At 39.2% G+C, this 27,149-nt stretch overlaps 3 protein-coding genes and 1 pseudogene across 3 annotated transcripts; 2 read left to right on the top strand and 2 right to left on the bottom strand.

Moving 5' to 3' along the window:
* The first annotated feature begins 286 nt into the window (after nucleotides 1–286).
* On the top strand, nucleotides 287–17,893 carry LOC136277668 (uncharacterized). Its single transcript, XM_066160053.1, has 10 exons — nucleotides 287–567; nucleotides 2,753–2,841; nucleotides 2,970–3,090; nucleotides 3,524–3,708; nucleotides 4,099–4,175; nucleotides 4,373–4,496; nucleotides 5,763–5,843; nucleotides 6,236–6,333; nucleotides 6,515–6,614; nucleotides 17,772–17,893. Exons 6-9 carry the CDS (start codon nucleotides 4,476–4,478, stop codon nucleotides 6,591–6,593), a joined length of 279 nt encoding a protein of 92 aa, XP_066016150.1. The 5' UTR covers nucleotides 287–567; nucleotides 2,753–2,841; nucleotides 2,970–3,090; nucleotides 3,524–3,708; nucleotides 4,099–4,175; nucleotides 4,373–4,475; the 3' UTR covers nucleotides 6,594–6,614; nucleotides 17,772–17,893.
* Nucleotides 7,110–12,083, top strand: LOC136277840 (histone-lysine N-methyltransferase SETD2-like). The gene is made up of 8 exons (XM_066160581.1): nucleotides 7,110–7,157; nucleotides 7,464–7,598; nucleotides 8,189–8,231; nucleotides 8,784–8,884; nucleotides 9,161–9,196; nucleotides 9,494–9,542; nucleotides 9,799–9,823; nucleotides 10,266–12,083. The coding sequence occupies exons 1-8, from the start codon at nucleotides 7,110–7,112 to the stop codon at nucleotides 10,726–10,728; spliced, it is 900 nt and encodes a 299-aa protein (XP_066016678.1). The 3' UTR covers nucleotides 10,729–12,083.
* Nucleotides 13,298–16,038, bottom strand: LOC136277839 (tetratricopeptide repeat protein 28-like; annotated as a pseudogene).
* A 3,556-nt stretch (nucleotides 17,894–21,449) lies between the features above and the next one.
* On the bottom strand, nucleotides 21,450–26,713 carry LOC131789571 (tetratricopeptide repeat protein 28-like). The gene is made up of 4 exons (XM_066160580.1): nucleotides 26,369–26,713; nucleotides 24,569–26,248; nucleotides 23,803–24,448; nucleotides 21,450–23,226 (listed from the first exon to the last, which is right to left on the bottom strand). The coding sequence occupies exons 1-4, from the start codon at nucleotides 26,711–26,713 to the stop codon at nucleotides 21,728–21,730; spliced, it is 4,170 nt and encodes a 1,389-aa protein (XP_066016677.1). The 3' UTR covers nucleotides 21,450–21,727.
* Between the last annotated feature and the right edge of the window lie 436 nt (nucleotides 26,714–27,149).

Here is a 27,149-nt window from a genome sequence, read left to right as displayed (position 1 = left end):
CAACAACGTATCGAATATCATAATTTGATTAGCGCTCTCGGTCAACATTTAAATGGCAAACTCTTTTTTAAAAATTTGGCTTCTGTTATTTCATATTTGAGTTCTGACAGCTTACGCTATTCAAAACTGTAAGAACATTTCAGAAACAAACTGCAGGATTTTATTTGGTACAACTGGCGATAACAGCACACACTGAAACACACCGTGACTAGTGACTCTGTCACGTAATTCAATCGTGTAATTATCTTGAATAGTACTTGTCGCGTCTTAATAAAGCAGCGAAAACATTGTCTTTTGGCTCAGAAATCTAGTCGTCACTTCGCATGAAGAAATTGTCTTAGAACCACGGGTGCCAAGTTACGGTGTGATCCCCGGCGAGGCTCAGTTTATAAAGGAGGAAGGGTTGCCAAGCTGGTTTTCAGTTTTTCTGGTTTTCGGGGAAGGTTAAGTTTGAAGTGAATTGAAATGAAACTACAGTATATGTGCTTGGATTCTGCGTTGGACCAAAATGGGTTCTTTTCAACATAGTAAGTGGTCAGACAGCAAGCGATACACTGTGGAAGTAAGGTGAGGTATTTTTATTGAGAATTTGACCGTACTTTTTATTCCTAACAGCGGTTGGAAATATTCCCATACAAAATCTTGTAATTTGGCCATGACTCTTATTTTGCAAGTTGATCATCTCACAGCTGGAGCTTGGGCTGCTTGTGGTTATACATCACTTTGGGACACAAGATTCATCAATGTTTTTTTATTAACTTCAACTTTCTCAGAAATATCTTATTTGTGCAGCGGTATATTTATATAGCCAAGGCCATAACAAATCAGGGCAATAAGAGGGCCAGAAGGTTATTTTTTTTTTTTTTTTTTTTTTTTAATTAATTTTATTGGCATTCAACTGAGTTACAAAAGTAATAAACGAGAAGTTACACGTACAAAAACAAAAAAAAAAAAAAAAAAAAAAAAAATTCCATGTTTGTGCAATCCTAGACCAGACAGTGCCATGTCTGTGATGCAAGTGAAATTTTACATGAAACAGATATCTCTCTCATTGAAATTACTTGCACAAATTAAATAGAACTCCTTAATTTTGCCATTTTGCAGGATTCACTCTTTACTTAGGGTTAGGATTACTCTACGGCTGGCTTTAATCACTGCATGCCTTCTCCCATAGATCAGTTGTGGAAATTTCAATTGTTAAGTAAAAACCATTTATATGAAATGTGGTACAAAACCTGATTTGCCTCACTGTCACCTCAAGCTTTGGATCCTTTGGTTGAGGATGTACAAATCTTGTTAGTTCAGTGGGTAAATAGCCAACTTTCTCATAGTCTGAGGAAGACATTATGTATACTGCAATTGCATTTTTGTTATAGGGTTTGTCAGGTTCAGCCTTAACATTAGCAAAGATGTGTTTATTATGTTCATAGTGATACTCATAGGCTGCCTGTAATGCTTTCTGGTATTTTTCAGAATAGCAAGTTCCCATAACTTTAAAAGGTAGACAATGAGTGATGTCCTCCATTGATTCATACAGATCTGAGTTGGAAACTTAAGTCATCATATAAGTGCATTGTAATGAGCCAATTCATCAATTTGTTATGTATCCAAGATTCACCTACACAGTGGGGTACTTCGATAACAACAAAATCAGTTAACCTAAAGTTTTAGCAAACTTGAGCTACACATCTTGTGCATATAAATTGTATAAATAACTGAAAGGCACAAGAAAGGGAAATTTTAACTTGAAATTGTCAAAAATTGCATAAACCTGAAATAGGTCTTTTTAGACAGCCCACTTCTTTTGTGTTCTTTGTTTTCTATGGATAAGCTTCTGGCTCATTCAGAGTCAAGGTAGATAATAGTTTCAGTGGAAACTCTGTGGGAGAAAATGTCTCTTAAATTGAGCATTGAGTAAAATCGCCCGACTTTGTCTCATTATAGTTGGTCTCACTCCAATTTTTTTTTCTGGTGGTCACCCAACTTTTTGAATGCTGTATATATTTTTCAGTAACCAGCTGCTGCTGCTGATCATTACACTGCTTGTTGTCAGAGACTTAATGATTCGTGCATGACACATGTTAGATGATGAGTGTGAACATTATGTCAAGAGCTAGAAGCACCACCTTTCGTGATTTTTTTACATTGATTGGTTTGCATGATTGACGTAACCTTGAATAACCTTTTCAATCAGTACTTAGCAACAACCAATCACAATGTAGAGAATATAGTATAAGAGAGTGATTTCTTACAAGTTATGCAGAGTAGCTCTTTACACCCGTTGTAAATGGGTGAATATGAGAGTGGAACAAAACAGTTTGATTCAGTCTAGTTCATTGGAATTGTAACTCTAGTAAATGGGGCAAAGTTTACAAAATCGTTACGCTGTTGGGAAGAGAACTAATCTGACCAAGATTGTGAGCAAGGTTATTCATCGGTAGTTTTGAGAAACTGTAGAGCATCATCAGCGGGAAAGTTGGTCAAAGTGAAACACTTTGGTGGTTTTCTTAAACTGTGTACACTGCAGTGAATATTTGAAGGCTGAGTCATTTCAAACAGGAAACAGATCATTGTGAAGAGGCATGGCATCCTGAAATCCATTTGTATATTGTTTATCTGTCACTCCACTTGTTGTGTGAAGCATTAGATAGTTACAGTATATCTTGAAGTCCATGCATGGGTCTTCCTGAAATTTTCCACTGTTAACATTGAAAGTACCTGAAAATACCTATGAATGCTGTTACTTTTCCAGGTGTCTGAGGAGCACATCATTTCTTCAGCTGAAGAATGTCAACCACCTTACTATGAGCATATTGACTAGAATGAGTACTTATTTAACAGGTGGGTTTTATGTTTAATTACTATTAGCAGTGTTTAACTATTTCATAGTGTAAAATAGTTGAGTTTTCTACCCTTCAAACAACTTGTTACTGTTACCAGGGCAACATGTTTTTCATTTCATGTTTCAGAAAGAAGAAAGTCAATAAGGAAGTGCCCAGAATGCAGTGCGATTGTACCTTAGATCCTGGTCAGATAATGGCTGTGACACAGACTTCACTATATGCTGAATATGGTTATGTGCATTTTACAGTACGTGAACTTAGCAACCCACTGTTGAGGTCTTCTTAATCATATTTTTTGAGATAAGCTGAGCATGACCTGCCCTATGCCTTTTTATGGTATAAAACAAATAGATTCTTCAAATAAATTCCACATTTATATTGAGGTACAAACATCAGTGACACACTCAGCTGTGCCTTGTGTGCTATTTTTTTTGTTCTTATACCACATTTCAACATCGTCTGTGGTCTCCTGGATCAATGTCAGTATCTGAACAACTGCACACCTACTCCTCCCCTAATTCAACCACAGTCATCTGATAACAAGTTAGGATTAATGTTGGGTTAGGGGAAGGGTAGGTGCTCAGTTGATCAGATACTGACATTGATCCAATTTTTTACTGAACAGATGGATATGGAAACATGATTTTTTTCGTTGAACATATAGCAATATTTTTTAACAGATGATCATGTTCTAGTGGTTGTGGCAAGGACTGTCTTAACAGATTGTTGATGATAGAATGGTTGGTATCTTTTCCTCTCTTGTTGGTTAATTTTGCCAAAAGTCTTCCTTCTCACATCGTCATCGCCGATCACGTTGATCTCCAAATAGTAACAGCAGAAGTGTTTGTGGAGAGATGTGAAACAGGTTAGTGAAACTATCATTGCAACATTAAGATCAATGTTACTGAAATGGTAAGGGTTAGCTGTTGAAGCAACTGCCTCTTTAACAAAGATAATGGGTATTTTAACCCTTTAACTCCCAAGATCTGATTGTTCATTTTCTCCTCTAGCTGCTACACATTTCATTTTAAAGTAGTGATGAGAATTTGGTGTTCGATCAATTTAACAAGTTCTACCTGATAAGTTTGAGTTTTCTCCTTACCTGTTGCTGGATGATATATGGATATTACAGGGAGAAGTTTCATCTTAATCACTTCTGGGAGTTAAATATGCTTTCATGAGAGATGATTCTTATATGCTGATATCAGCCATGAGAGGATTTCAAATTTATGTACATGTACAGCACTTTTTGCAGGGCTGTAAAGTGAAAGTTGAAGTGTTTAAAACAGAGAAGAAAGGCTGGGAATCGAGAACTCTTGAAGATCTGGAATTGTAAGTTTATATTTTTTACTGTTATCTTCAGGAAAGAAATGCCTTATTGGTACTTAATTTTGCAGGTCAGTAATTTTGTGTTTTCACCTTCCTTTTTTTTTTTTTGGACCATGCAATCACAGAGCAGAGTACAGCAAAAAACAAAAACAATCCCCAATACTTTTGTCACTCAATTAAAAATTGTAACTGTTGTCCAGGGATCAGTTTGGTATGGAGTACTGTGGAGAAGTCATGAACTATAAAGATTTCCAGGAAAGAGCAGAGCGTTATGATAGAGAAAACAGAAGACACTACTAATTCATGACATTGAGAGCTGATGAGGTAAGGAGGGGAAATCTTAACCTTTTCCTAAGTAGAGACAATAACAGCACTGCTGTTATGAGTGCTGATAAATTCTTTGGTCATTTTAAGGCTTTTCAAACCCAGAATTGATCAGTAGATCACTATACCGAACAGTTATGACATCTTAGTAAAAGTGAGCAGGATTTCAAGAAGGGCTGGTGGTCTGTTAACCTAGTAGGCCACTTCATATGATTTTGCTCCTTTTGCTGAATGAAATGACAATGATTAGTTTCACTGAAATAACCTGATTATTACTTCAAAGTGCACAAATGCATTCTCTGAGACCTAAGTTTTAGCATTTTTATGGAGGGAGGGGTGGGAGGAGGGTTGGTGTACCCCTAGATCCCTTCAAGTGGTTGTGCACTTGTCAGGAGGTATCCCTTCTCTCCTTAGTCCCTCCTCCTTGCTGCCTTCTGTGATTCGTATCTAAAATCCTGCTTAATCCTTTAACTCTCAGAAGTGATTGACAAGAAACTTCTCCCTATTATATTCACACGTAATTCAGCAAACAGGTAATGAGAATACTCAAACTTATCAGGGACAAGCTGCTATCTTGATCTAGCACCAAGTTCCCATAACCAATTTACAAGGAGATGTGAAGCAGCTACAGGGGAGAATTAACAATCAGATCTTGAGAGTTACAGGGTTAACTGTAATTCAATTGTCAACTGTGTGGACAAAGAACATATTTAAATGGCATGTACTCCTGTCAGTTCAATGTTATGATCTCCAGCCTGTTATTATTTTCAAATTCTTTATCAACTGAGTTACAAGGAACTCCATAGCCAGCCCAGTTGTTTACTAGATTTATATGTGACTTACACCTAGCATTGAGCTTGAGTAAATGATGTTGAAATCATCCATTGTGGGAAATTAAATTTTGATATATGCTTATTCCTTGAATCAGAGCCTAAGCTCTGATAAGCACCCTCTCCCAAACAGATGTCCATCCCTCAGGCTTTAAGCACCCATCTTAAAAGAAGCACCTCCCCCCTCCTTCCTCACTTTCCTAAATAACAGGGACACGAGGAAAACCTGTTTCTATTGCCTCAACCATAAGGCAATCAGTACGGGAGAGTAATATTAGCACCCCCCTCAATTCAGTGCCCAGTCCTTCCAATAAGAACCCATCTTTTTAAATATTATACGTAATACAGTACATGTAGGTGGACTAATCACTATTAATAGTTCATGGTTTTGTTACTTAATGAGTTATAGCTTCTTTAAAATTCCTTCTTTGTTCAGCTAATTGATGCCACCTACAAGGGGAACTTGTCTCAGTTTATCAACCATCACAGCTGTGACTCAAACCGTGAAACTCAAAAGGTAGTTTAATAAATTGTTCAGTCCATTTTACCAGTTTATATTATGATCAATAATGCCAGCTTTTCACTTCTTTTTCCAGGGGTAATCTATAGTAAATTGATTGACAGGAAACTGAAAGAAAATACATCTACAGCTGTACTTAAATCCTTTAACCCTTAAGAGTGACTAGCATCCAATTTCTCCTCACAATATTATCCCTGAATCAAACCTGTAGGTCATGAGAATAAAGGTCATGATCAGTAACTGAAGAAGTTCTTGATTGCTTAACAAATTCTCCTTGTCAGCCCCTTAGGAATTGTTTAGAGAGCAGTATGGAGAGTGTGCATACTGATGTTCGGGTGTAAAGGGTTAAGATCGGAACTGAGTGGGTTTTGTTCTTTTGCTTCTCATAGTGGACTGTCCATGGCTTGTTGAGGATTGGATTTTTTACTCAGAGACCTATCCCAGCTGGTGCAGAGCTCATGTTTGATTATAAACTGCAGCATTACAGGTAGGTGGACAATGTACATGCTATACTGTAAAAGCTTCATGTCTGTAGGTGACACTAAACTGAGAGATTTTAAAATTTAAGGAACTTTACAGCAGTCACACAGAAAGATGATCCCTTCTCAACTTGGGAGAAGAGGCTTACAAAAAATTCATAATAAGTTATAATTTTTGTCATTAATCAGGAAAGTTGCTCAGATTTGCCATAATGTGAAGCACCAAATTGTCGTGGATTTATTGGAGGAGACAAGCAAACACCTCTGAAGAACACAGTGGAAAGAATAAGTATGCAAAAAGATTTTTAATTACAACCCTGAGAGTGACCAGGATTTACTTTCTCCCTGTGATATCCCCCCTGAGTCACACATTAACCCGTTAACTCCCAGAAGTATTGAAATATAACTTCTCCCTTTAATATTCATACACTATCCAATAAACCAATAATGAGAATACTCAAACTGATCAGGTTTAAGTTTTTATCTCGATCTAACATCAAATTCTTGTAACTAATTTACAAGGAAATGTGTAGCAGCTAGAGGGGAGAATTAACAATCAGATCTTTTAAACAAACTCTCCTTGTCAGCACCTTATGAAATGTATAGAGAACAGTACAGAGAATCTGCATACTGATGCTAGACTGTAGAGGTATAAGGTCACACAATTTAGGTGTAATTCATGCTTTTCTTTTCTTTCTCTATGTAAGCAACCCCACCTATCACAAGCTCACCAAGGAGGAGACGTAAAAAGCAAACAAGGAATTTGTCAAATGAATTTGATGAAATGAATTTTGTTCTTCAGCTTGTCCCAGATGAGATTGCTCATTTGCATGTATGTTTTCTGTTATGAGATACAGAGTTCTATTAGTAAATAACCACTTGGAAGTGAAGGGGAATTTCCTTTAAAAATGGGCTTAAAAATGGGTCACAACTTTTGTCAAATTTCAGGCAGTTTTAGAAAACATGATCTAGCGTGATGATTGATGAAATTCCATATTATTTCACCTACCAGATTGCAAGTTGATGTCTATGATATGAATTTGCAACTGAACTTTGTGGCACTTTTTTTTGTTTCACAAAGCTGTTGTTACAATCAATTTTTTCACCAAAAGACATTATTCTCTAATTTTGTTTTAAGTCGGAAGATGAGGTTGAGAAACTTCCAGGTGATCACAGAGGGTTGGTACACAGTAACCAGGCATTGAGGCTGTCCAGATTGATGGTGCGGGCAAAGACTATGGAACAGAGGATAATGCTTCTGAAAATCCTACAGGTATTTGATAACCAGTTCCATGTGTCTCTTGTAGAATCCCTCTCAAAGAAGGTTGGCAGAATTAAATCTTGCTGAAAACAAGAGCTTTTATTCAAATGAAAAAACTTGGCATAGAGTAGCATGTGTGGATTTTTATTCTTTGTGTATGGACTTGCTTAAAATATCCATGTATGGATTAAATAAAAGTTTGTATAAACAGGCAAAGTTGTTGGAAAATAGCATTTAAGAGTACAAGATAACCACAAAAAGTATTGCGGGTAGTTTCCAGGTCACTGTCACTAGACCTCAGGATTTTACAGCAGTAAATCTGAGAAAGCATCCCTGTAAGGAAGAGGCATGGTGGGTTTGATTTATTTATTTATTTATTTGACTTATTAAAATTCATTGATCACCAAACCCCAGATGACCAACAAGTTTGTTTGTGTAATTTTGTCCTTTTTCCAACAACCTTTCTTGAAAACAGCTGTATACAGATGAAGAGTTACAATCATAACATTCTGTAGCATATAAATGTGGTTTTTCAATTGCTTAAAAAATTTGTGCTCTTTGTCTACAAGTTTGTTTGATTGTTTTTTGTTTTGTTTTTATAGCACACCACAGACCAGTCATGTTTAAAAGGGTTCCAACTATCAAGTTAGTGTTTCAACTATCAACATGCACAGTGTACATGTAAAATGATGTTTGGTTTGTCAGAAATTTTGAAGAGAGACTGAAGGGGGAAGTCACAAGGGCAAAACTGTGGAATGGTATTCCTGAAGAGTATTTATGGAGTTAGGGTTTTTTGCCAATGATTATATATTTATCTCATATATAGTTTTATACAATGTGAACTGTTTTGCTGATGTATACATTTTTTGTTGTGGGGTGTTACAGTCCTACAGGCTAAGAGACCACATCTGCTTGTGGTTATGCCTGCGTTCTTGTGCGTCAAGCAACTAGGGGTACGTTCACTGATCTATCACAACTTATCTATTCGCATTATTTCAAATCTTACCCACTAGCTTGCCAGTACCCCTGGAGGGAGAGAGGCATTGTGGGAGTAAAAAAGGTGTCTCGGCTTGGAACACAACAACACGGCGGTCAAACGTTGGGCATGCGCAAGAGATCAATTATTGTCGGCTGTACGCCAATTTCCCGCGCAAAAGTCAATGGAAAACACGAAAACAATAAATCTCGCAAAATAAGCGAGAAAAAATTGGAACGTTCATAGAAATTTGTACAAGGAAACGAAGAGAGGGAAAAGGAAACCGAGAGAATTTTCAAACACAAAGCTTATTCAAGTACAGGTATCCTGTTGATTTTCTATTCTGTTTTGAATTTTCTATTCTGTTTTGAGTTTTCTATTCTGTTTTGAATTTTCTATTCTGTTTTGAGTTTTCTATTCTGTTTTGAGTTTTACCAGAAAGGTTATACGTTTTTAAAACACCGTGAGTTACTAGCTGGTGTGGTTGTTTTTAACTCGTGCGAACTCGACTCAACAACTAGAGCTTTACTTCAGACCCCTTGAGCCAGAGTCTAACGCGCTAAAACTGGGGCATCTTTTGCCTTCTTTTTGTTTGTAGGAAGTTTACCGAATACCGAAGAAAACTGCAACTCCAGTAAGTATTATTAAAGCGACACTCGAAACAGTGGGCATTTTTCCTCTCCGTTTTTATTTATTTATTTTGTATTTTGTCTTCGTTTTAGCTTTTTTTTTTTAAGCCGATCGTTGATGCAAAAGGAGAGGGTGAAACTCTCTTGTTGAAAAAAAAGAGAGTCTATTCTTAGTTAGCCAGAGTGTTGGTATCGCATTCCATTTTGCTGCTTTTAACTTTTGCAATTTGGTAGATGGTCTTAAATGTTGTTGTTGTTTGTTTGACATTCAATTGCATGATCGTCTGATTCTCTTTGTTCAGGCCAAGCAAGACCGTGTTGCCGAGTTGTTAGTCGCAGCTAGCCCAGCAGGTAGGTAAATTCTATTTTACATGATCGTGTTTATTGCTTGATTGATCAGTTTTTTGACCATGGAACCCTGATATAGTTACGCATTTTCATCAGAGGGTGAATTTTGTGTAAAACATGTGTGTGACAAAGTTTTTTTCAGATTTTATTTGTTGTTTCACGGGGGCGGGAGAAAGAAAGAACTTAACTTCCCATGAGGATCATCACAATTTGGAAAAACTGATTGTTAAAAAGTGATTAATTTGATGTTGTTTTTCAGGAAGTGGTGACGGTGATCATGCAAGGTGAGACAACAAATTGAATAAGTGATTGAAAAAAAGAACAAGTTTGAAGAATTTCTACGTTCAGAAGATGAATTTTTATACCGTCTGGGCTTGGAAATTAAGGGTTACCATTGATAGAGCGTTTTTCGAGTGAGTGCCTTAAAACAAAACCAAAGTACTTATTATGGAAAGAAGAATGGAAAATACCCTGAAGAGCCAATGAGAACTCGGAGTAAAAAGAAGCAAACCGCCCAAAAAGCAGGAAAATGCGGGCGACCAAGTCTGATTGATTTTAGTTTTGCATCTGATTGGTCGAGAGAGTGACGCGAGTTTTTTCGGACCAATCATGGAGCAGAGTAGAGTAAAACCAGTACAAACCCAGATTACTTTGGAAACTCAATTAAAAGTTACTCTATTAATGGTCTTTGAATCTCTGATCTGATCTATGATTGTATTTCTGTAGGACTCCTATTGAGAACATCAGTTCTCCAGGAAAATTAGATGCCATCATGAATAGTTTACAGGACTCCCCCAAGCCCCTCTATCGATCTGAATCCAGAACTCCGCCCGTTTCTCAGGGATTCTCTACCTGTAGTGAAGACACTGAGATGCCGCAAGACTCTTCGAGTGCTACCCCTCCGTCAAAAACTGGTGACTTCAGTGCTTTGGAATTCGGAGAAGACGTGGATACCCAAGCGGATTCAACTCCTGATAAAGGAGAAGGAACTCATTCAAGTTCACGCGTGTCGGATTCTGTTGAAGTTACTCAGAAACAGGCTTCGAAATCACAGACCATGATGCAGACATTCGGTTATCAACAGCGCATAAGCGTCGATGTGGAGCATGGGATGGGCTCTTTCCAACATAAACTCGGCCGCAGCAAAAAGAAAAAGAAAAAATGGAATCAATTGCAGAACTTATTCTAGCAACAGGGAAGAAATCCTCAAGGATTGGTAGATAAAACCGCTGGGAACTTTAACGTGAATCCTCAAACAAACTTAAGACCTCAGCAAGGTACGGCAATCTAGTGGAGAGGTCAGTCGCAAAATCCCCAATAGTCTTAGCTTGTATTTAGGCGTTATTAACATTTCAAATCTCGGAGAATAATTGTAAGTACAAAGTTCTGTCGTTTCTGTTATGTCATTTATTAGGATGTGAAATAATTTATCTTCTCAAATGCATCCATGTAAAATACTTCATTCGTTTGTTCGGACAGTTTTCCGCCGGTTGCTATCTATGTGCTCTTGTGAATGTATTGCGTTTGTTTTTGATGTCGGTGCTGTGCGTTTTTCCTTGAAGGAAAGAGCTAACATCAAAGATAACTAGAGATAGGAACGAATCCGACTCCTCGTTTAGTTTGTAAATTATTTCACACAACTCTACTTTTACTTTTTAAAGTTCTGCTGTCGCTGTGTTTGTCTGTCACCTTGCTTTTTGACCATTCAAATGAAAGCTACGGAGAAGCCCTTTCATGTGGGACTGTTTATTCTGCTGTCAAAGAGTTGTAGTACAGTCGTTGTAAACCTTGTTTCATTCTCCAACGTGTTTCGTCTAGTTGTCGTGGACTTCTTCAAGGATTTTTTCGTTTAAACACTACACGCCGGTATTTATATGCCATGGTTAGCGGCCATTGCGTGGGTCAAACACTACAAAGGCCTGGCCGGATTTACGAACAGGAACTAGAGAAGTTGTAGAAAAGTTTTAAGGCAAGGTGACAAAAAGATTAAAAACCGTGGCTCCCAAATCTTTTTCTCACTTTCAGCTTAAAACGTTCTTCACGTAATAACTGCCAACTATGGCTGATAAATACGGGCCTTTAATGTTCACCAGTAAAACTCTCTGAAGAAGTTTACGACAGTTAGACGAAACGCTTCGGAGAGTAAAAGAAGTCTTACAATAACCGTTCGCAGAGTGCTGTCCGCTGGTTTGTTTGAAAAGTAAAAAAGCTTAAAATAGTACCACGCACGACCCAGTAATGTAATTGTTATACAATCCAAGCTGATAAAAGCGCGAAGACAAAAATGTTCCGCTGGTAACATGTCACTATCCTATGTACAGTCGCCCTCTACCCTCCAAAAGAAAATTGGGAAGGGGCCACTTCCTGATTTTCTTTTGGAGGGTAGGTGGCGGCAGTACACTGGCTTCATGCCACAGCTTCCTGACCATACAGCGCCATTACTGTTTCCTTATAGCGTGACATTCGACGAGTCTTGTCCGTGACAAAAAAAAACTGCGTTGGCGCACATACACAAGAACAAAATGAAACATTTCTAACGATGGCAGAGATCCAAGTTCCGAACTTTTTATCACAAGCACAATCCAAAATTAGGTCGCAAAATATTGATTAAAACCGCAAACGGTTAACATTTCGCTCTGAATCCAAAATGCGTAGAAAGATAATCTCCAAATCCGCCGATCCGTTTCCCTATTCACCCCTCTCGTCCCAGCCTTCTGCTGTAAGACTCGAAGAGCACTGAGCACTCGCTTGCCAAAATTACGCCTGCTCTGCAGGCTAACATTCCAAGAGTGACCTTTCAAATGAAAGCTACTTAGCAATATTTTCATGAGGCTCTCTTTATCATGCTTGACTTGGGGTCCTTTAAAATTTAACTCTGACTTGTGACTTAAACCATTCAATTGATAGCTGATATGGTGCCACACATCTCTGTGATGTACCACGTGATTTTAACTCTAGTTTTTCAAGTACCCGAGTGTTTCACTAATGCCTTTGAAAGGGAACTCAAGTGAACCTTTATTTTCCGTGACGTTTTTCATGGAGAAGTTGCAAACATTCGTAATTCTCTCTGACGAAGGGCTAACGCTCGTAACGCTAGCTTTGAAACTCTTCACAGTGGCCAATTCATGTTATCAGCTCAGTTGATGAGTTACCTTCAGTTGTCATACTCTCCCATCGACGTAGCACCACATTTTCTTTAGAAACTTAATCCCTTTATTTAATCGAAAAACAGACGTAACACAATCGTCAGTCAAGGGAACCTCTTCATACTGATCCGTTTCATGTTCGAAATGACTCGGCTTTCAAATATTCGCTGCAGCGTACACAGCTTCAGATAACCACCGAAGTGTTTCATTTCGACCCACTTTCCCGCCGACGACGCACTACAGTTTCTCAAAACTACTGACGAATAACCTCGTTCACAAACTTAGTCAGATTAGCTCTCTTCTCAGCAAGCGGCAGCTGGTTACTGAAAAATATATACACCGTTCACAAAGTTGGGTGACCACCAGAAAAAAATATTTAACTAAGCTAACTCATCGGAACTCTTATAAAGAGATACGCTACACGCTGTCTTGTTTCAAATTAATAAACTTGGATGTCTGATAAGCATTTTACAGAAATGCTTTCCTCTGTGTATCGATTCAAGTTGTCCTTCGCAGATGGCGTCCTCTTTTTATAGGCTTGTAATTAAATAGTTCTGAGCTTTACTAAATCTAGTTCATTCTGCTATAGAGGTTTTATCAAAGTCATGGCTCTTAAGGTGCGTTAGGCACCGGCCAATTTCCAAAATCAAATGTCACGTTGTCGCCCATGATCATAAATGGTGGCCATTGAGAAACTTTGTCAAAGCCGTTATTTCTCATCCACTTCCTGGCCTTGTGGGGAGATTCACTGGCGCTTTCACCGCGGAACAAATGTTTGTAGAAACAATTCATAAACTGCTCTGTGGCTGTGTCAACCAGGCCCATCGTGCCGCCAACACTGAACGAGCTCCGGATCTTATGAACGCTCGGGCAAGTCCAATTACTCCTTCGGTTCTAATCTGTCTACGAGCACTGTGACAACGACTAAGCACCACTAGTTTAGCTCGCAACCGAGTCTTTGAAATATCTGCCATCGTCAAAAGATAATCTTTTTCTTAAGGAAAAGGTGGGAGTAGGGTAGGGTGCCTAGGAGAAAGAGTAATCTCCCCTCTTTCGGCATCATCATGGGCAGCAATGTGTATCAGGCTAACTGAATTTATCGCTTGGAGTACAGAATGCTTTGTCGCGGAATCTCCTATCAAAGGCGTTACGCCAAGAAGTGTTCCAATCATCTCTGCTTCCTTTCTTGCACATGGCAATGGTGTCATATCTCGGCATCTCTCCTTGTAAATCACCTTTCCAACCAGAGGGTCACCCACTATCAGTGTCCCGGTCTCACTGTGATAGTCTGGAGGACTGTCTTGAATAAGCTTGAGAGTCGTGAGAGAGGGAACTAGCCGAATCCTGCATGTCTCTGATAAATACTTGACTCCTTCGTCAGCTAAGGCAGCAAATGGCACTTGGTTCACACAGGAATCAGGGACAATTATGATCTCGGGCTGCTTCAGTAAACTGGCCACAGGAGCGATGATTATTTTGTAACACAAGCGAAGACTTGTTTTGAAATCTTCGGCATCGTAGTCACGCAGCACTGAGCGGTTGTCGTAGTGAAGTGACATCAGTTCGGTGTCATCTAAAGATCGATCTTCGCAACTCTGTACGGGTAAAATGGCGTGGCTGCGAAAGGCTTCTTTAAAGAAGTCGTCTAACTCAGGGACTATTCCAGTCACCTTGTTTTTTGTCCAGGCTCGCTTCCTTTTCTGAAAAATGAATAGCTCCGGTTGCTTTAATGATCCAAAACCGTACCCTATTTTGAACAACCGAAATGTACAGGCATGCACAGTCTGCTTCTTTTGCGATGATCCCTTGAATACCGCACCAAGATTGTCTATCGCTCGAGATCTGCTCTTGAACAGAGTACCGAGCTGCCATCAGGTCGGCCAGGCCTCTTGCCCTTTTCAGTTCTTCGACATAAAGGGCGTCTTGCGGCTTACCAGTGGAAGAAAGCAACCAACTGAAGAACATGTAGGGAAAGGTGCCGTGCTCTTCTAAAAGAGATATTTGAAACTGATCGTTTTCTTTAAGAAAACCTCTCAAAGTGTCGAACTTTTGGATGCCTTGAAAAAGATACGAAGAAGCCTCTTCAAGATTACATTGTGACACCTTAAACACCGATAGATAACAAAGAGAGTAAAACTCGTGCAAGTGTTGTCCAATATCCCTACTTAATAGGAGAGCCTGCTTAAAGTACTCTTCGGCTATGTCATTTTTACCAAGCGATGTAAAACACAATCCTAAATCGACATAGATTACTACTACTCCTTCTCTCTCGCCGATTTCCATGTGAATTGTGAGGGCTCTCTCGTAATATTCTTGAGCCTTGTCATATTCACCACGCTGACAAGAAATTTTACCAAAATGTCTGTAGTCTGCCGCTTCTCTCCTTCTATCTCCGATACCCTCTCTAACTGCTATTGCCTTCTTTAGATAGTCGTCAGCCTTTACATACTTGCCGAGCGAGAGAAACAAACATGTGGGTTTCCATAATTACTTGCCTCTCCTCTTTTATCGCCAATTTTTGGATACGCAGTGCTTTCTCCATACACTCTTCAGTTTCGCTATATTGGCCAAGGCATTGGAAGAAAGTTCCTATGTTTCCGTAGCATTTTGCTTCTCCATCTCTGTTGCCAATTTCTATTTTAATAGCGAGTGCTTTCTCCTGATATTCTAAGGCCTTGTCATGATGACCGAGTGATTGGAACAAAGTTCCTAGGTTTCCGTAGCTTGTTGCTTCTCCATCCCTGTCACCAATTTCTATTCTGATGGCGAGTGCTTTCTCCTGATATTCTCGGGCCTTGTCATATTGACTGAGTGAGTGGAACAAAGTTCTTAAGTTTCCGTAGCTTGTTGCTTCTCCATCCCTGTTGCCAATTCCTGTATCGATAGCGAGTGCTTTCTCCAGATATTCTCAGGCCTTGTCATATTGACTATGCGATTGCAACGTTGTTCCGAGGCTTTTGTAACATTGTGCCTGGCCTTTTGTGTTTCCTATCGTTTTCGTGGTATTTTGATTGCTGATTCGTAAAATTTCCAGGCCTTCATGAACTTACTTTGTACCTGAAGTATTGCTTCCAGGAATAAATGTAGCCATCCTTTTTCAGCGGTGTCATTACAGTCTTTTCTGTACTTGTGTAATCCTTTATATAAACATAAGCAAAGGTTATTTTCATGTAGAAGGCACTGAACATAGTGTTTGCCAATGAACCATCGATAGCCAGCACCTGACTGTGTAATTTAATCAAACATTCCTTGAACACCTCGATGGCCTGCAACACTCGACTAGTTTTTCGAAGGAATTCGGCGACCACTATACCTATGAAGATAGCCAATAAAGCTTCTTCTATGCTGTCCATCTTGACCCTGTTTGTTCTCAGTTTGAAAAAAAAAAGAGAAATTAGGGAAAAGTTATACACAGATTGTTGGTAGAAAATCTCTTTAGTTGCAAATTGCAATTTTTATCTTCCTCTCCCCGCCTTGTAATCTTTTTGTATTCACGCGCGGTGCAAGTGATTTCACAATTCGCAAATCAGGTCCAAGAACTCTAACGTTGACATTGGAAAACTGACGTGGACATTTTTAGCAAACTTTTATTGCTTGTTTTAACGGAGTTTAGTTGATTGTTTTTTAGCTTTCGTTCGCGCAATTTTTTAACTCTTTGTTTTGACTTTTAAGAAGTTTCGGAGTTTTTATTTTAGCTAAATGTCATGGTTCATTTAACAAGTTTGATACATCTTTTCTACGGAGTTTGGACTCAAGCCTTTTTTCGTAGATGGACTTTTTACATTATCCATCAAAGAGGAACACACCTTTGCCGTCTGTTTTACTGGGGTGTTCGTTACACTGTCACGCGAATCACGCAAATCAGAGACAAACTGGGAAACTAAAATCGGCGATTTTTTAGTCTATGTTAAGGCAAAATAATGGAAGCAAATCAGTTGTTTTCATAGACAGTACTTACCACAATCAGTAGCCTTCAGTACCCTGCTTTGAAAATAATTTTAACCATCTCTTTTCGTCCTTTGAGTTTTTTCCAACACGCGTCATACGTCAGTCACATCAAGCAGCCAATAAAGTGTGATTGTCTATTTGTGTTCGACTGTCGGTTCCGTAGTCACTCTCTTTCCCAGGCCTGCTGAACGGACAAACATAAGCGTCAGTGGAAAAGGTCCTTTAAGTAATGTTTAAAAAACGAGCAGGAGTGTTTTTTCGGGTTTTTGACCCGATAAAACACGTGCTGCGAGTTTTTTGAACGGCTTCAAAAACATTCTTGGAAAAGCGTGTGTCAAGAGAGTTCATAACAATTATGCTTTTGTGAACGTTATAAATTAGCATACGAGAAAAACATTAGGGATTAAATTGGTATGCAAGAAAATCAAATGTCACAACTGATCTTGAATTCGAAGTTTCAGATGATGTATTGTCTAATATGCCTTTACCAGATTACTGTACTAATGGAATAGAGAATTTTTCCAGATGTGTATTTCACAACTGTACTATTAATTTGGTGCAAAAGTAAAGTTACTGTGTGAAATTTGTTGAAAGAACATTAAATATGTTCCCACCATTTGTTGTGTCAGTTTCTGTGTTGATAATTAATTAACATTCATAAGTCACGTGCAGTGTCTTTATATCTGATAAAAAAAACCGCATACTAATAAGGATGAGGTTTATCGATATAAAGTCACTGCACGTGATGTATTATCTACCATTTGATAGGTTAATGGGCTTATGAATTATTAATGAGTTTTTGAAGTATTATCAAATACCTATTAATTTTGTCCGCTCGTCGTCAGCCGATTTACGTAGGATTTCTATTAGACCAAGCACAGGACAATGTTTCATTTGTGGAGCGTTATTCCATTGTATGCACCGAGCGCCTTTTCACTGACAACTCACTTGACGTGGAAACTGTGAGAAACTACCCAACATGAACATGGAAATATCTCCACCGTCAAATATGGATTAATGGACAACCTGTAAGCTTATGCGCCGAGTGAGGAAAACGAATGAACTCGCTCCAAGGACAACTGGAGAAGAAGCAAGGAAGTAAATTAATTTGTTTGTTCTCATGTTAATTGTCTTGCAGTAATTCGTTAGGATCTTCTCTCAGCCTCCGGGTCCTTTTCGAGTGAGCGGTGACAAGCCTGGGGCGTGCTAGAGGAAGCAGGTGAAGGTGCCGAGCCTCAGATCGATGCGTTTGGACGATTCGATTCTTTCAGAAATCTGATGGGATTGCTAGGTTTTCATGACAAGGGAATTTATAGGTATTTAATAGTTTTTCATGTAGATATTTGTGTTTTTAACCTTAATGAACCCCTGGAGTGACCAGTTTTTAATTTATCCTCACAATAATACTACCGAGTCATTCTTTAAGATAATGAGAATATGGCAACTGATCACCAACTTAACAACCTTTGATTGTTAAGCAAATTCTCCTTGTCAGTACCAGAGGAATTATACGGAGAAAAGTAGACTGAAGAAGTTTTCCTCACTAACAATTAAATTAAAGTATGTTTATATTTTCTGTTGTTTCTATCCGCTGGATGAAAAGATGGTGACATGGTGTACACTCAAATAAAACGAATTTATTAAAAACTGGGTAGGAAATAATACATTTATCCTTTCAGGCCCCCAATATCTCAGTAGTAATTCTCCTTACTGTCTGTTATACAATTCTTATTATTTTAGTTCAGAGAATTTTGTATTTGATCAACTAATAATACCTAATTGAAATTTTTCTTTATTCTCATCACTTGTCTGCTTGATATTGTATTGATATTGTTAGGAGAAATTTTGTCTTGGTCATTTACAATGTATGAGAGTTGAAGGTTTACATTGACAAGAGATATAATTCTCAACCAATTGTTCACATTAACAAAAAATAAACAAACCAATGCTAAGAAATGTTTCTTTTTTATTGCTTATGTTTTCCAAGTTACTGGCTAGCGTTAAAACTATGTCCGTGGCTGTCGTGAACACATGAATAGAAGCCACTAAAGAACTGAAACCATCAACTCAACATAGCTAGACATAAATCTTCAAAAAAGAGTTCTGATTTTAAGGTAAACATAATTAGTACTAAAGTTTACCACAAAAACAGTGTTCTTAGTTAGATCTGAATCAGCCTTCACTTTGGTGGTTGTTTTCTAGATCTTACTTGGTAATAAGAGTAAACTTATATACATGCAAACCCCAATGCTAAGGAGTAAGTTTTAGAAACCATGCATGTGTATCTGGTCTGGTTTGGCCAGTTTCAGCTGTTTCAGAAAATCACTGATACTCTGACGCTGGTCACCTTGTGGCTGTATCACCTCTCCATATTCTGGGTTTTTAAAAACTGTTCCATTGCAGTTAAATTCCTGCGAAGGCGAAAAAAGGAAAAATATTGAACACATGGTCCTCATTGTTTCAAGGGTAGTTACCGCTATCTACTGCACTTTCATGCTACAGCTTGCTTGCTTTCAGAATATGGCTGTTTCAGAACACGTCAATGGAACAAGGCATGTTCCTCTTTAGGACTAAGTTAGGTATATTGATCATGACTCTCCCTGTTACACATGAAGGGTTAAACAAGCAAGCCACTTATGCATTAATCTTATTAACATCAATAAAGATAATGGAATTGAAATTCCTGAAGCACTGATGCCTTACTATCAAAAAGCATGATAGCCAATCGGTAAAAAGGCAAAGCTATAAGGGAATGATATCCAAAACTCAGAATAATAATGAGGATCAAAATGCACCGATGACAGCGCACCATAACCCGCCAATAACATCAAATTATGGTGTTACAAATAGTGACACATAACCTTTCAGCTTCCTCACCTAACGAAGTAATTAGCAGTCGAAACGTCTCAATTGATTAGCCTAAATCTTACATCTTGCGAAAATGATTAAATTTATATTATCAATAAAAAACAGCACTTTCAATAACACCTTTCACAATAATACTTAAGCAATTATCTGCAATTTCTATCTGTTTACCAGCATAACAACCCACTAATGGGATGTTGAGGTAACAAAAGAAAAGGTTATAAATCATGTGCAAGACGCCAATGATTCATTCACTTTTCTCTTGTTCTCCCAACATCCCAAGTGGGTTATTTTGCCAGTTAACTGATAGTATTTAAGGTCTCCTGCTTTATAAACTAAACTTAAAACAAAACAACAGTATGTTTTAATTTTCTATGGGTTACTCGTGCAATAAAGATGGGTTTATAACCAATCAGGGCACTTGTAGGTGCTTCAAAAATATTTATAAACCCAAGCTATTCTCAAATTAATCATAAAAATTATAATTTCTTGATTCTTCTTTTGTGATTAGTTTAAAAAATTTCTATTTTCCACTAATTCACCAGCGGTCGTTGACTTTAAAACCATTTTCTTTTGCATATTTCCTCTTCGTTTGTACGGTCTACACGGGTGTAATTTGATCAAGGACTCAGTGAAAAGAAGAAAAAACCGGCCAGATAATTTTATTTTGTTGAATAATCAATGTCCTTATGCAAAAATTTCGGCCTCTGTATCACCCCCCAGATATTTGGGCAGACGGCAGCGCCCAGTGGGAAAGGCTCGCAATTCTCATCACTAGTTTCTCCGCGTCTACACTTGGAACGCCTCGGAGGAAAACGATTCGAGCGTTGTAACAGAAGCTCGAGTAATGAGGTTCTTATCCTTACCCTAAGGAATGATACCAAACAGAAACAGCTCTTAGATAGATTTACAGGACATTAATGAGGTCCTATTCTGTTCTTTGGTCCTCATCAAAGCTGCTTGACTAATGTGCAGAACATCTGGGAGAGCTTTTGTTTGTGCCATAAAATCACATGGAAACCATCAAATTAAGCAACGGTGGTTCGCTACCCGCTCTTAGCCTTGGGACATGGAAAAGCAAACCAGATAAGGTTACCTCTACCGTAGAAATGGCGATAAAAGCTGGATACAGACACATCGACTGCGCTGCGGTTTATGGTAATGAAAAAGAGGTCGGACAGGCTTTAAAGTCTTGTATCGGAAAAACGGTACGGAAATTTTATGGACTGATTCTCTCTGATTCTCTCTGACCCTCAGTCAGTAAAGTCGAGCGAAAGAGCGGGCTGAGAAGGCGACAAACTTACAAAATATTGCAAAAAAATGTTAAAAGTTTTTGCAGGGCTTTTATCCGGTCTAGATTTGCCTATTTTGTTTACATAACTTCTTTCACCGCAAAAGGACGTGCGTGTGCCTACCAAGGAGCGAGAATATGCATACTGATGTTGAGTACGAAGGGTTAATTAAACCCTCATCGTTTCCATTATTCTCATGGCCTTAATATTTATATAATATTAATATAAAATTAATATTAATATAAGGGTTAAGTAAACCCTCATCATTTCCATTATTCTCATGACCTTAATATTTGAGTCAGGAGTGAAACTGTAAGGAGAAATTAGATGCTAGTCAGTCTTTGGGGTTAAAGGGTTAAATTGGTAAAATTACTGCAGTATCTTTGAGAATACAAAGGTTTGCATTATTATACGATTAAGAGTATCTGCTTTTTTCTTTTCTTTAAATATATTTATTTTGGCATGTTAAACCACAATATTTTTGTCAAAAGCCTTGCAAGAAATTTCCAAAAACTTAAGCTCAGAAAACAATTCTTTTCCAAGGTCATACATTTGTTTAAAATTCTCTTGAATTGACTAACTAATCACCTTTGAAAAAGGATTTAAAGTTTTCTTTCCTTGAAGAACTAACCGCGTTCGAAACCTAAAAACTGTCACACTTTGCTTGGCTTGTTCACTAAACTTATGACTTAAAAAAATTAATTGGAGTTTTTTAACTTCGGAACTCATATAAAGAAATACTCTACACGCTCTCTTGTTTCAAATTAATAAACTTAGATGTCTAATAATCTTTTTACAGAAATGCTTTCCTCTGTGTATCAATCCGAGTTGTCCTTCGCAGATGGCGTCCTCTTTTTACAGGCTTGTTATTAAATAGTTGTGAGCTTTACTAAATCTAGTTCATTCTGCTACAGAGGTTTTATCAAAGTCATGGCTCTTAAGGTGTGTTAAGCACCGGCCAATTTCCAAAATCAAATGTCACGTTGTCGCCCATGATCATAAATGGCGCCCATTGAGAAACTTTGTCAAAGCCGTTACTTCTCATCCAATTCCTGGCCTTGTGGAGTGACTCACTGGCGCTTTCACCGCGGAACAAATGTTTGTAGAAACAAGTCATGAACTGCTCTGTGGCTATGGGATCCAGCCCCCATCGTGCCGCTAACACTGAACGAGCTCCGGATCCCAAGAACGCTCGGGCAATTCCAATAACTCCCTCGGTTCTAATCTGTCCACGAGCACTGTGACAACAACTAAGCACCACCAGTTTAGCTCGCAACTGAGTTTTTGAAATATCTGCCATCGTCAAAAGATACTCTTCTTCTCGAGGAAAAGGTGGGAGTAGGGTAGGGTGCCTAGGAGAAAGAGAAATCTCCCCTCTTTCGGGATCTCCATGCGCAGCAATGTGTATCAGGCTCACTGAATTTATCGCTTGGAGTACAGAATGCTTTGTAGCGGACTCTCCTATCAAAGGCCTTACGCCAAGAAGTGTTCCAATCATCTCTGCTTCCTTTCTTGCACACGGCAATGGTATCATATTTCTGCACCTTCCCTTGTAAATCACCTTTCCAACCACAGGGTCACCCACTACCAGTGCCCCGGTCTGACTGTGATAGTCTGGAGGACTGTCTTGAACAAGCTTTAGAGTCGTGAGAGAGGGAACCAACCGAATCCTGCATGTCTCTGATAAATACTTGCCTCCTTCGTCAGCCAAGGCTGCAAATGGCACTTGGTACACACAGGAATCAGGGACAATTATGATCTCGGGCTGCTTCAGTAAACTGGCCACGGGAGCAATGATTATGTTGTAAAACAAGTGAAGACTTGTTTTGAAATCTTCGGTATCACAGTAATGCAGCCCTGATCGGTTGTTGCGGCGAAGTGACATCAGTTCTTTAAAAAACTCATCTAACTCAGGGACTATTCCGGTCACCTTGTTTGGGTCCAGGTTCACTTTCTTTTCTGAAAAAAGAATAGCTCCCGTTGCTTTAATGATCCAAAACCGTACCACATTTTGACCAACCGAAATGTACAGGCATGCACAGTCTGCTTCTTTTCTGATGATCCCTTGAATGCCACACCAAGACTGTGGATCGCTTGAGATCTGCTCTTGAACAGAGTACCGAGCTGTCATCAAGTCGGCCAGGCCTCTTGCCCTTCTCAGCTCCTCGACGTAAAGGGCGTTTTCAGGCTTTTTAGTGGAAGAAAGCAACCTACTTAACAACTCGTAGGGAAAGGTACCGTACTCTTCTAGAAGAGAAATTTGCAACTCATCGTTTTCTTTAAGAAAACCTCTCAAAGTTTCGAACTTTAGAATGACTTGAAAAAGATACAAAAAAGCTTCCTCCAGATGACCTTTTGACACCATTAACAGCGATAGATTACAAAGGCCGCGAAACTCGTTCAAGTTGTGTCCAATATCCCTACTTAATAGGAGAGCTCGCTTAACGTATTCTTCGGCTATGTCATTTTTACCAAGAGATTGGTAACACAATCCTAACTTCTGGTAGCTGGCTACTATTTTTTCTCTATCACCGATGTCCATAAAAATTGTGAGGGCTTTCTCGCAATATTCTTGAGCCTTTTCATATTCACCACGCTTCAGAGAAATTGAACCAAGGTGTATGTAGTCTACTGCTTCTCCAATTCTATCATCGATACCCTTTCTAACTTCCATTGCCTTCTTTAGATAGTCGTCAGCCTTTGCATTCAAGCCGAGTGAGAGAAACGTAGATGTAAGGTTTCTATAGCTTGTTGCTTCTCCATGCCTGTCACCAATATCTTTTTTGATAGCAAGTGCTTTCTCTTGATATTCTCGGGCCTTGTCATATTGACCGAGTGATTGGAACAAAGTTCCTAGGTTTCCGTAGCTTGTTGCTTCTCCATCTCTGTCACCAATTTCTATTTTGATAGCGAGTGCTTTCTCTTGATATTCTCGGGCCTTGTCATATTGACCGAGTGATCGGAACAAAGTTCCTAGGTTTCCGGAGATTGTTGCTTCTCCATCCCTGTCACCAATTTCTATTTTGATAGCGAGTGCTTTCTCTTGATATTCTCGGGCCTTGTCATATTGACCGAGTGATTGGAACAAAGCTCCTAGGTTTCCGTAGCTAATTGCTTCTCCATCCCTGTCACCAATTTCTATTTTGATAGCGAGTGCTTTCTCTTGATATTCTCGGGCCTTGACATATTGACCGAGTGATTGGAACAAAGCTCCTAGGTTTCCGTAGCTTGTTGCTTCTCCATCCCTGTCACCAATTTCTATTTTGATAGCGAGTGCTTTCTCTTGATATTCTCGGGCCTTGTCATATTGACCGAGTGATTGGAACAAAGCTCCTAGGTTTCCGTAGCTTGTTGCTTCTCCATCCCTGTCACCAATTTCTATTTTGATAGCGAGTGCTTTCTCCTGATATTCTCGGGCCTTGTCATATTGACCGAGTGATTGGAACAAAGTTCCTAGGTTTCCGTAGCTTGTTGCTTCTCCATCCCTGTCACCAATTTCTATTTTGATAGCGAGTGCTTTCTCTTGATATTCTCGGGCCTTGTCATATTGACCGAGTGATTGGAACAAAGCTCCTAGGTTTCCGTAGCTTGTTGCTTCTCCATCCCTGTCACCAATTTCTATTTTGATAGCGAGTGCTTTCTCTTGATATTCTCGGGCCTTGTCATATTGACCGAGTGATCGGAACAAAGTTCCTAGGTTTCCGGAGATTGTTGCTTCTCCATACCTGTCACTAATTTCTATTTTGATAGCGAGTGCTTTCTCTTGATATTCTCGGGCCTTGACATATTGACCGAGTGATTGGAACAAAGCTCCTAGGTTTCCGTAGCTTGTTGCTTCTCCATCCCTGTCACCAATTTCTATTTTGATAGCGAGTGCTTTCTCTTGATATTCTCGGGCCTTGTCATATTGACCGAGTGATTGGAACAAAGTTCCTAGGTTTCCGTAGCTTGTTGCTTCTCCATCTCTGTCACCAATTTCTATTTTGATAGCGAGTGCTTTCTCTGTATATTCTCGGGCCTTGTCATATTGACCGAGTGATTGGAACAAAGTTCCTAGGTTTCCGGAGATTGTTGCTTCTCCATCCCTGTCACCAATTTCTATTTTGATAGCGAGTGCTTTCTCTTGATATTCTCGGGCCTTGTCATATTGACCGAGTGATTGGAACAAAGCTCCTAGGTTTCCGTAGCTAATTGCTTCTCCATCCCTGTCACCAATTTCTATTTTGATAGCGAGTGCTTTCTCTTGATATTCTCGGGCCTTGACATATTGACCGAGTGATTGGAACAAAGCTCCTAGGTTTCCGTAGCTTGTTGCTTCTCCATACCTGTCACCAATTTCTATTTTGATAGCGAGTGCTTTCTCTTGATATTCTCGGGCCTTGTCATATTGACCGAGTGATTGGAACAAAGCTCCTAGGTTTCCGTAGCTTGTTGCTTCTCCATCCCTGTCACCAATTTCTATTTTGATAGCGAGTGCTTTCTCTTGATATTCTCGGGCCTTGTCATATTGACCGAGTGATTGGAACAAAGTTCCTAGGTTTCCGTAGCTTGTTGCTTCTCCATCCCTGTCACCAATTTCTATTTTGATAGCGAGTGCTTTCTCTTGATATTCTCGGGCCTTGTCATATTGACCGAGTGATTGGAACAAAGCTCCTAGGTTTCCGTAGCTTGTTGCTTCTCCATCCCTGTCACCAATTTCTATTTTGATAGCGAGTGCTTTCTCTTGATATTCTCGGGCCTTGTCATATTGACCGAGTGATCGGAACAAAGTTCCTAGGTTTCCGGAGATTGTTGCTTCTCCATACCTGTCACTAATTTCTATTTTGATAGCGAGTGCTTTCTCTTGATATTCTCGGGCCTTGTCATATTGACCGAGTGATTGGAACAAAGTTCCTAGGTTTCCGGAGATTGTTGCTTCTCCATCCCTGTCACCAATTTCTATTTTGATAGCGAGTGCTTTCTCTTGATATTCTCGGGCCTTGTCATATTGACCGAGTGATCGGAACAAAGTTCCTAGGTTTCCGGAGATTGTTGCTCCTCCATCCCTGTCACCAATTTCTATTTTGATAGCGAGTGCTTTCTCTTGATATTCTCGGGCCTTGTCATATTGACCGAGTGATCGGAACAAAGTTCCTAGGTTTCCGTAGCTTGATGCTTCTCCATCCCTGTCACCAATTTCTATTTTGATAGCGAGTGCTTTCTCTTGATATTCTCGGGCCTTGTCATATTGACCGAGTGATTGGAATAAAACTCCTAGGTTTCCGTAGTTTAATGCTTCTCCATACCTGTCACCAATTTCTATTTTGATAGCGAGTGCTTTCTCTGTATATTCTCGGGCCTTGTCATATTGACCGAGTGATTGGAACAAAGATCCTAGGTTTCCGGAGATTGTTGCTTCTCCATCCCTGTCACCAATTTCTTTTGTGATATCGAGTGCTTTCTCTTGATATTCTCGGGCCTTGTCGTATCGACTATGCGATTGGAACATTTTTCCGAGCTTTGTGTAACACAGTGCCTGGCCATGTATGTTTCCCATCGTTTTCATGATGTTGATTGCTGATTCGTAAAATTTCCAGGCCTCCATTAATTTACTTTGTACCTGAAGTATTTCTGCCAGGTTTAAATGTAGCCATCCTTTTCCAGTGGTGTCATTAGAATCCAGGTATAGGAGGAGTTCCCTCGGGTATTTTTCTGCACTCATGTAATCCTTTACATAAATGTAAGCACTGATTATTCCCTTGTAGATGGCTCGGAACGTAAAGTTTGCCAATGAACGATCGATAGCCTTCGCCTGACTGTGTAATATAATCAAACATTCCTTGTAAACCTCGATGGCTTGCAACACGCGACCAGTTTTGCGAAGGAACACGGCGACCACTGTACCTATGAAGATAGCTGATATAGCTTCTTTTATGCTGTTCATCTTGACCCTGTTTCTTCTCAGTTTGAAAAAAAAAAAGGAGAAATTAGTGAAAACTTATACACGGACTGTTTATCTTTAAATTTCAATCTTTATCTTCCCCTCCCCGCTTTGTATTCTTTTTGTGTTCACGCGCGGCGCACGTGATTTCACAGTTAAGTTAGCAAATCACGTCAAAGAACTCTAACCTTAGCATTGGAAAACTGAGGTAGACATTTTTCGCATACTTTTATTTTATTTTATTTTATTTTAGCCAAATGTTGTGGTTCATTTAACAAGTTTAATACATATTTTCTATGGAGTTTGGACTCTAGCCCCTTGTATCGTAGATCGATATTTTTCATTGTCCATCAAAGAGGCCTAGAGGAACACACCTTTGCCGTCTATTCTACTGGAGTGTTCGTTGCACTGTCACGCGAATCACGCAGATCAGAGACCA

This window comes from Pocillopora verrucosa, chromosome 13 (genome assembly GCF_036669915.1).
Source record: "Pocillopora verrucosa isolate sample1 chromosome 13, ASM3666991v2, whole genome shotgun sequence".
Taxonomy (NCBI): domain Eukaryota; kingdom Metazoa; phylum Cnidaria; class Anthozoa; order Scleractinia; family Pocilloporidae; genus Pocillopora; species Pocillopora verrucosa.
Note: the sequence above shows the minus strand (reverse complement) of the source record. Positions and strands in the feature narration are given on the sequence as shown.

Coding starts and splice junctions, on each gene's coding strand:
- LOC136277668 (XM_066160053.1), top strand. CDS start 4,476: ATGACATTGAGAGCTGATGAG. Junction 4,497..5,762: donor TGACATTGAGAGCTGATGAG/GTAAGGAGGGGA, acceptor TTCTTTGTTCAG/CTAATTGATGCCACCTACAA. Junction 6,334..6,514: donor TATAAACTGCAGCATTACAG/GTAGGTGGACAA, acceptor GTCATTAATCAG/GAAAGTTGCTCAGATTTGCC.
- LOC136277840 (XM_066160581.1), top strand. CDS start 7,110: ATGAATTTTGTTCTTCAGCTTGTCCCAGATGAGATTGCTCATTTGCAT. Junction 7,599..8,188: donor TGCTTCTGAAAATCCTACAG/GTATTTGATAAC, acceptor TTGTTTTTATAG/CACACCACAGACCAGTCATG. Junction 9,197..9,493: donor CGAAGAAAACTGCAACTCCA/GTAAGTATTATT, acceptor CTCTTTGTTCAG/GCCAAGCAAGACCGTGTTGC.
- LOC131789571 (XM_066160580.1), bottom strand. CDS start 26,713: ATGAACAGCATAAAAGAAGCTATATCAGCTATCTTCATAGGTACAGTG. Junction 24,449..24,568: donor CACTCGGTCAATATGTCAAG/GCCCGAGAATAT, acceptor CAATATGACAAG/GCCCGAGAATATCAAGAGAA. Junction 23,227..23,802: donor CGCTATCAAAATAGAAATTG/GTGACAGGGATG, acceptor ACGTTAAGCGAG/CTCTCCTATTAAGTAGGGAT.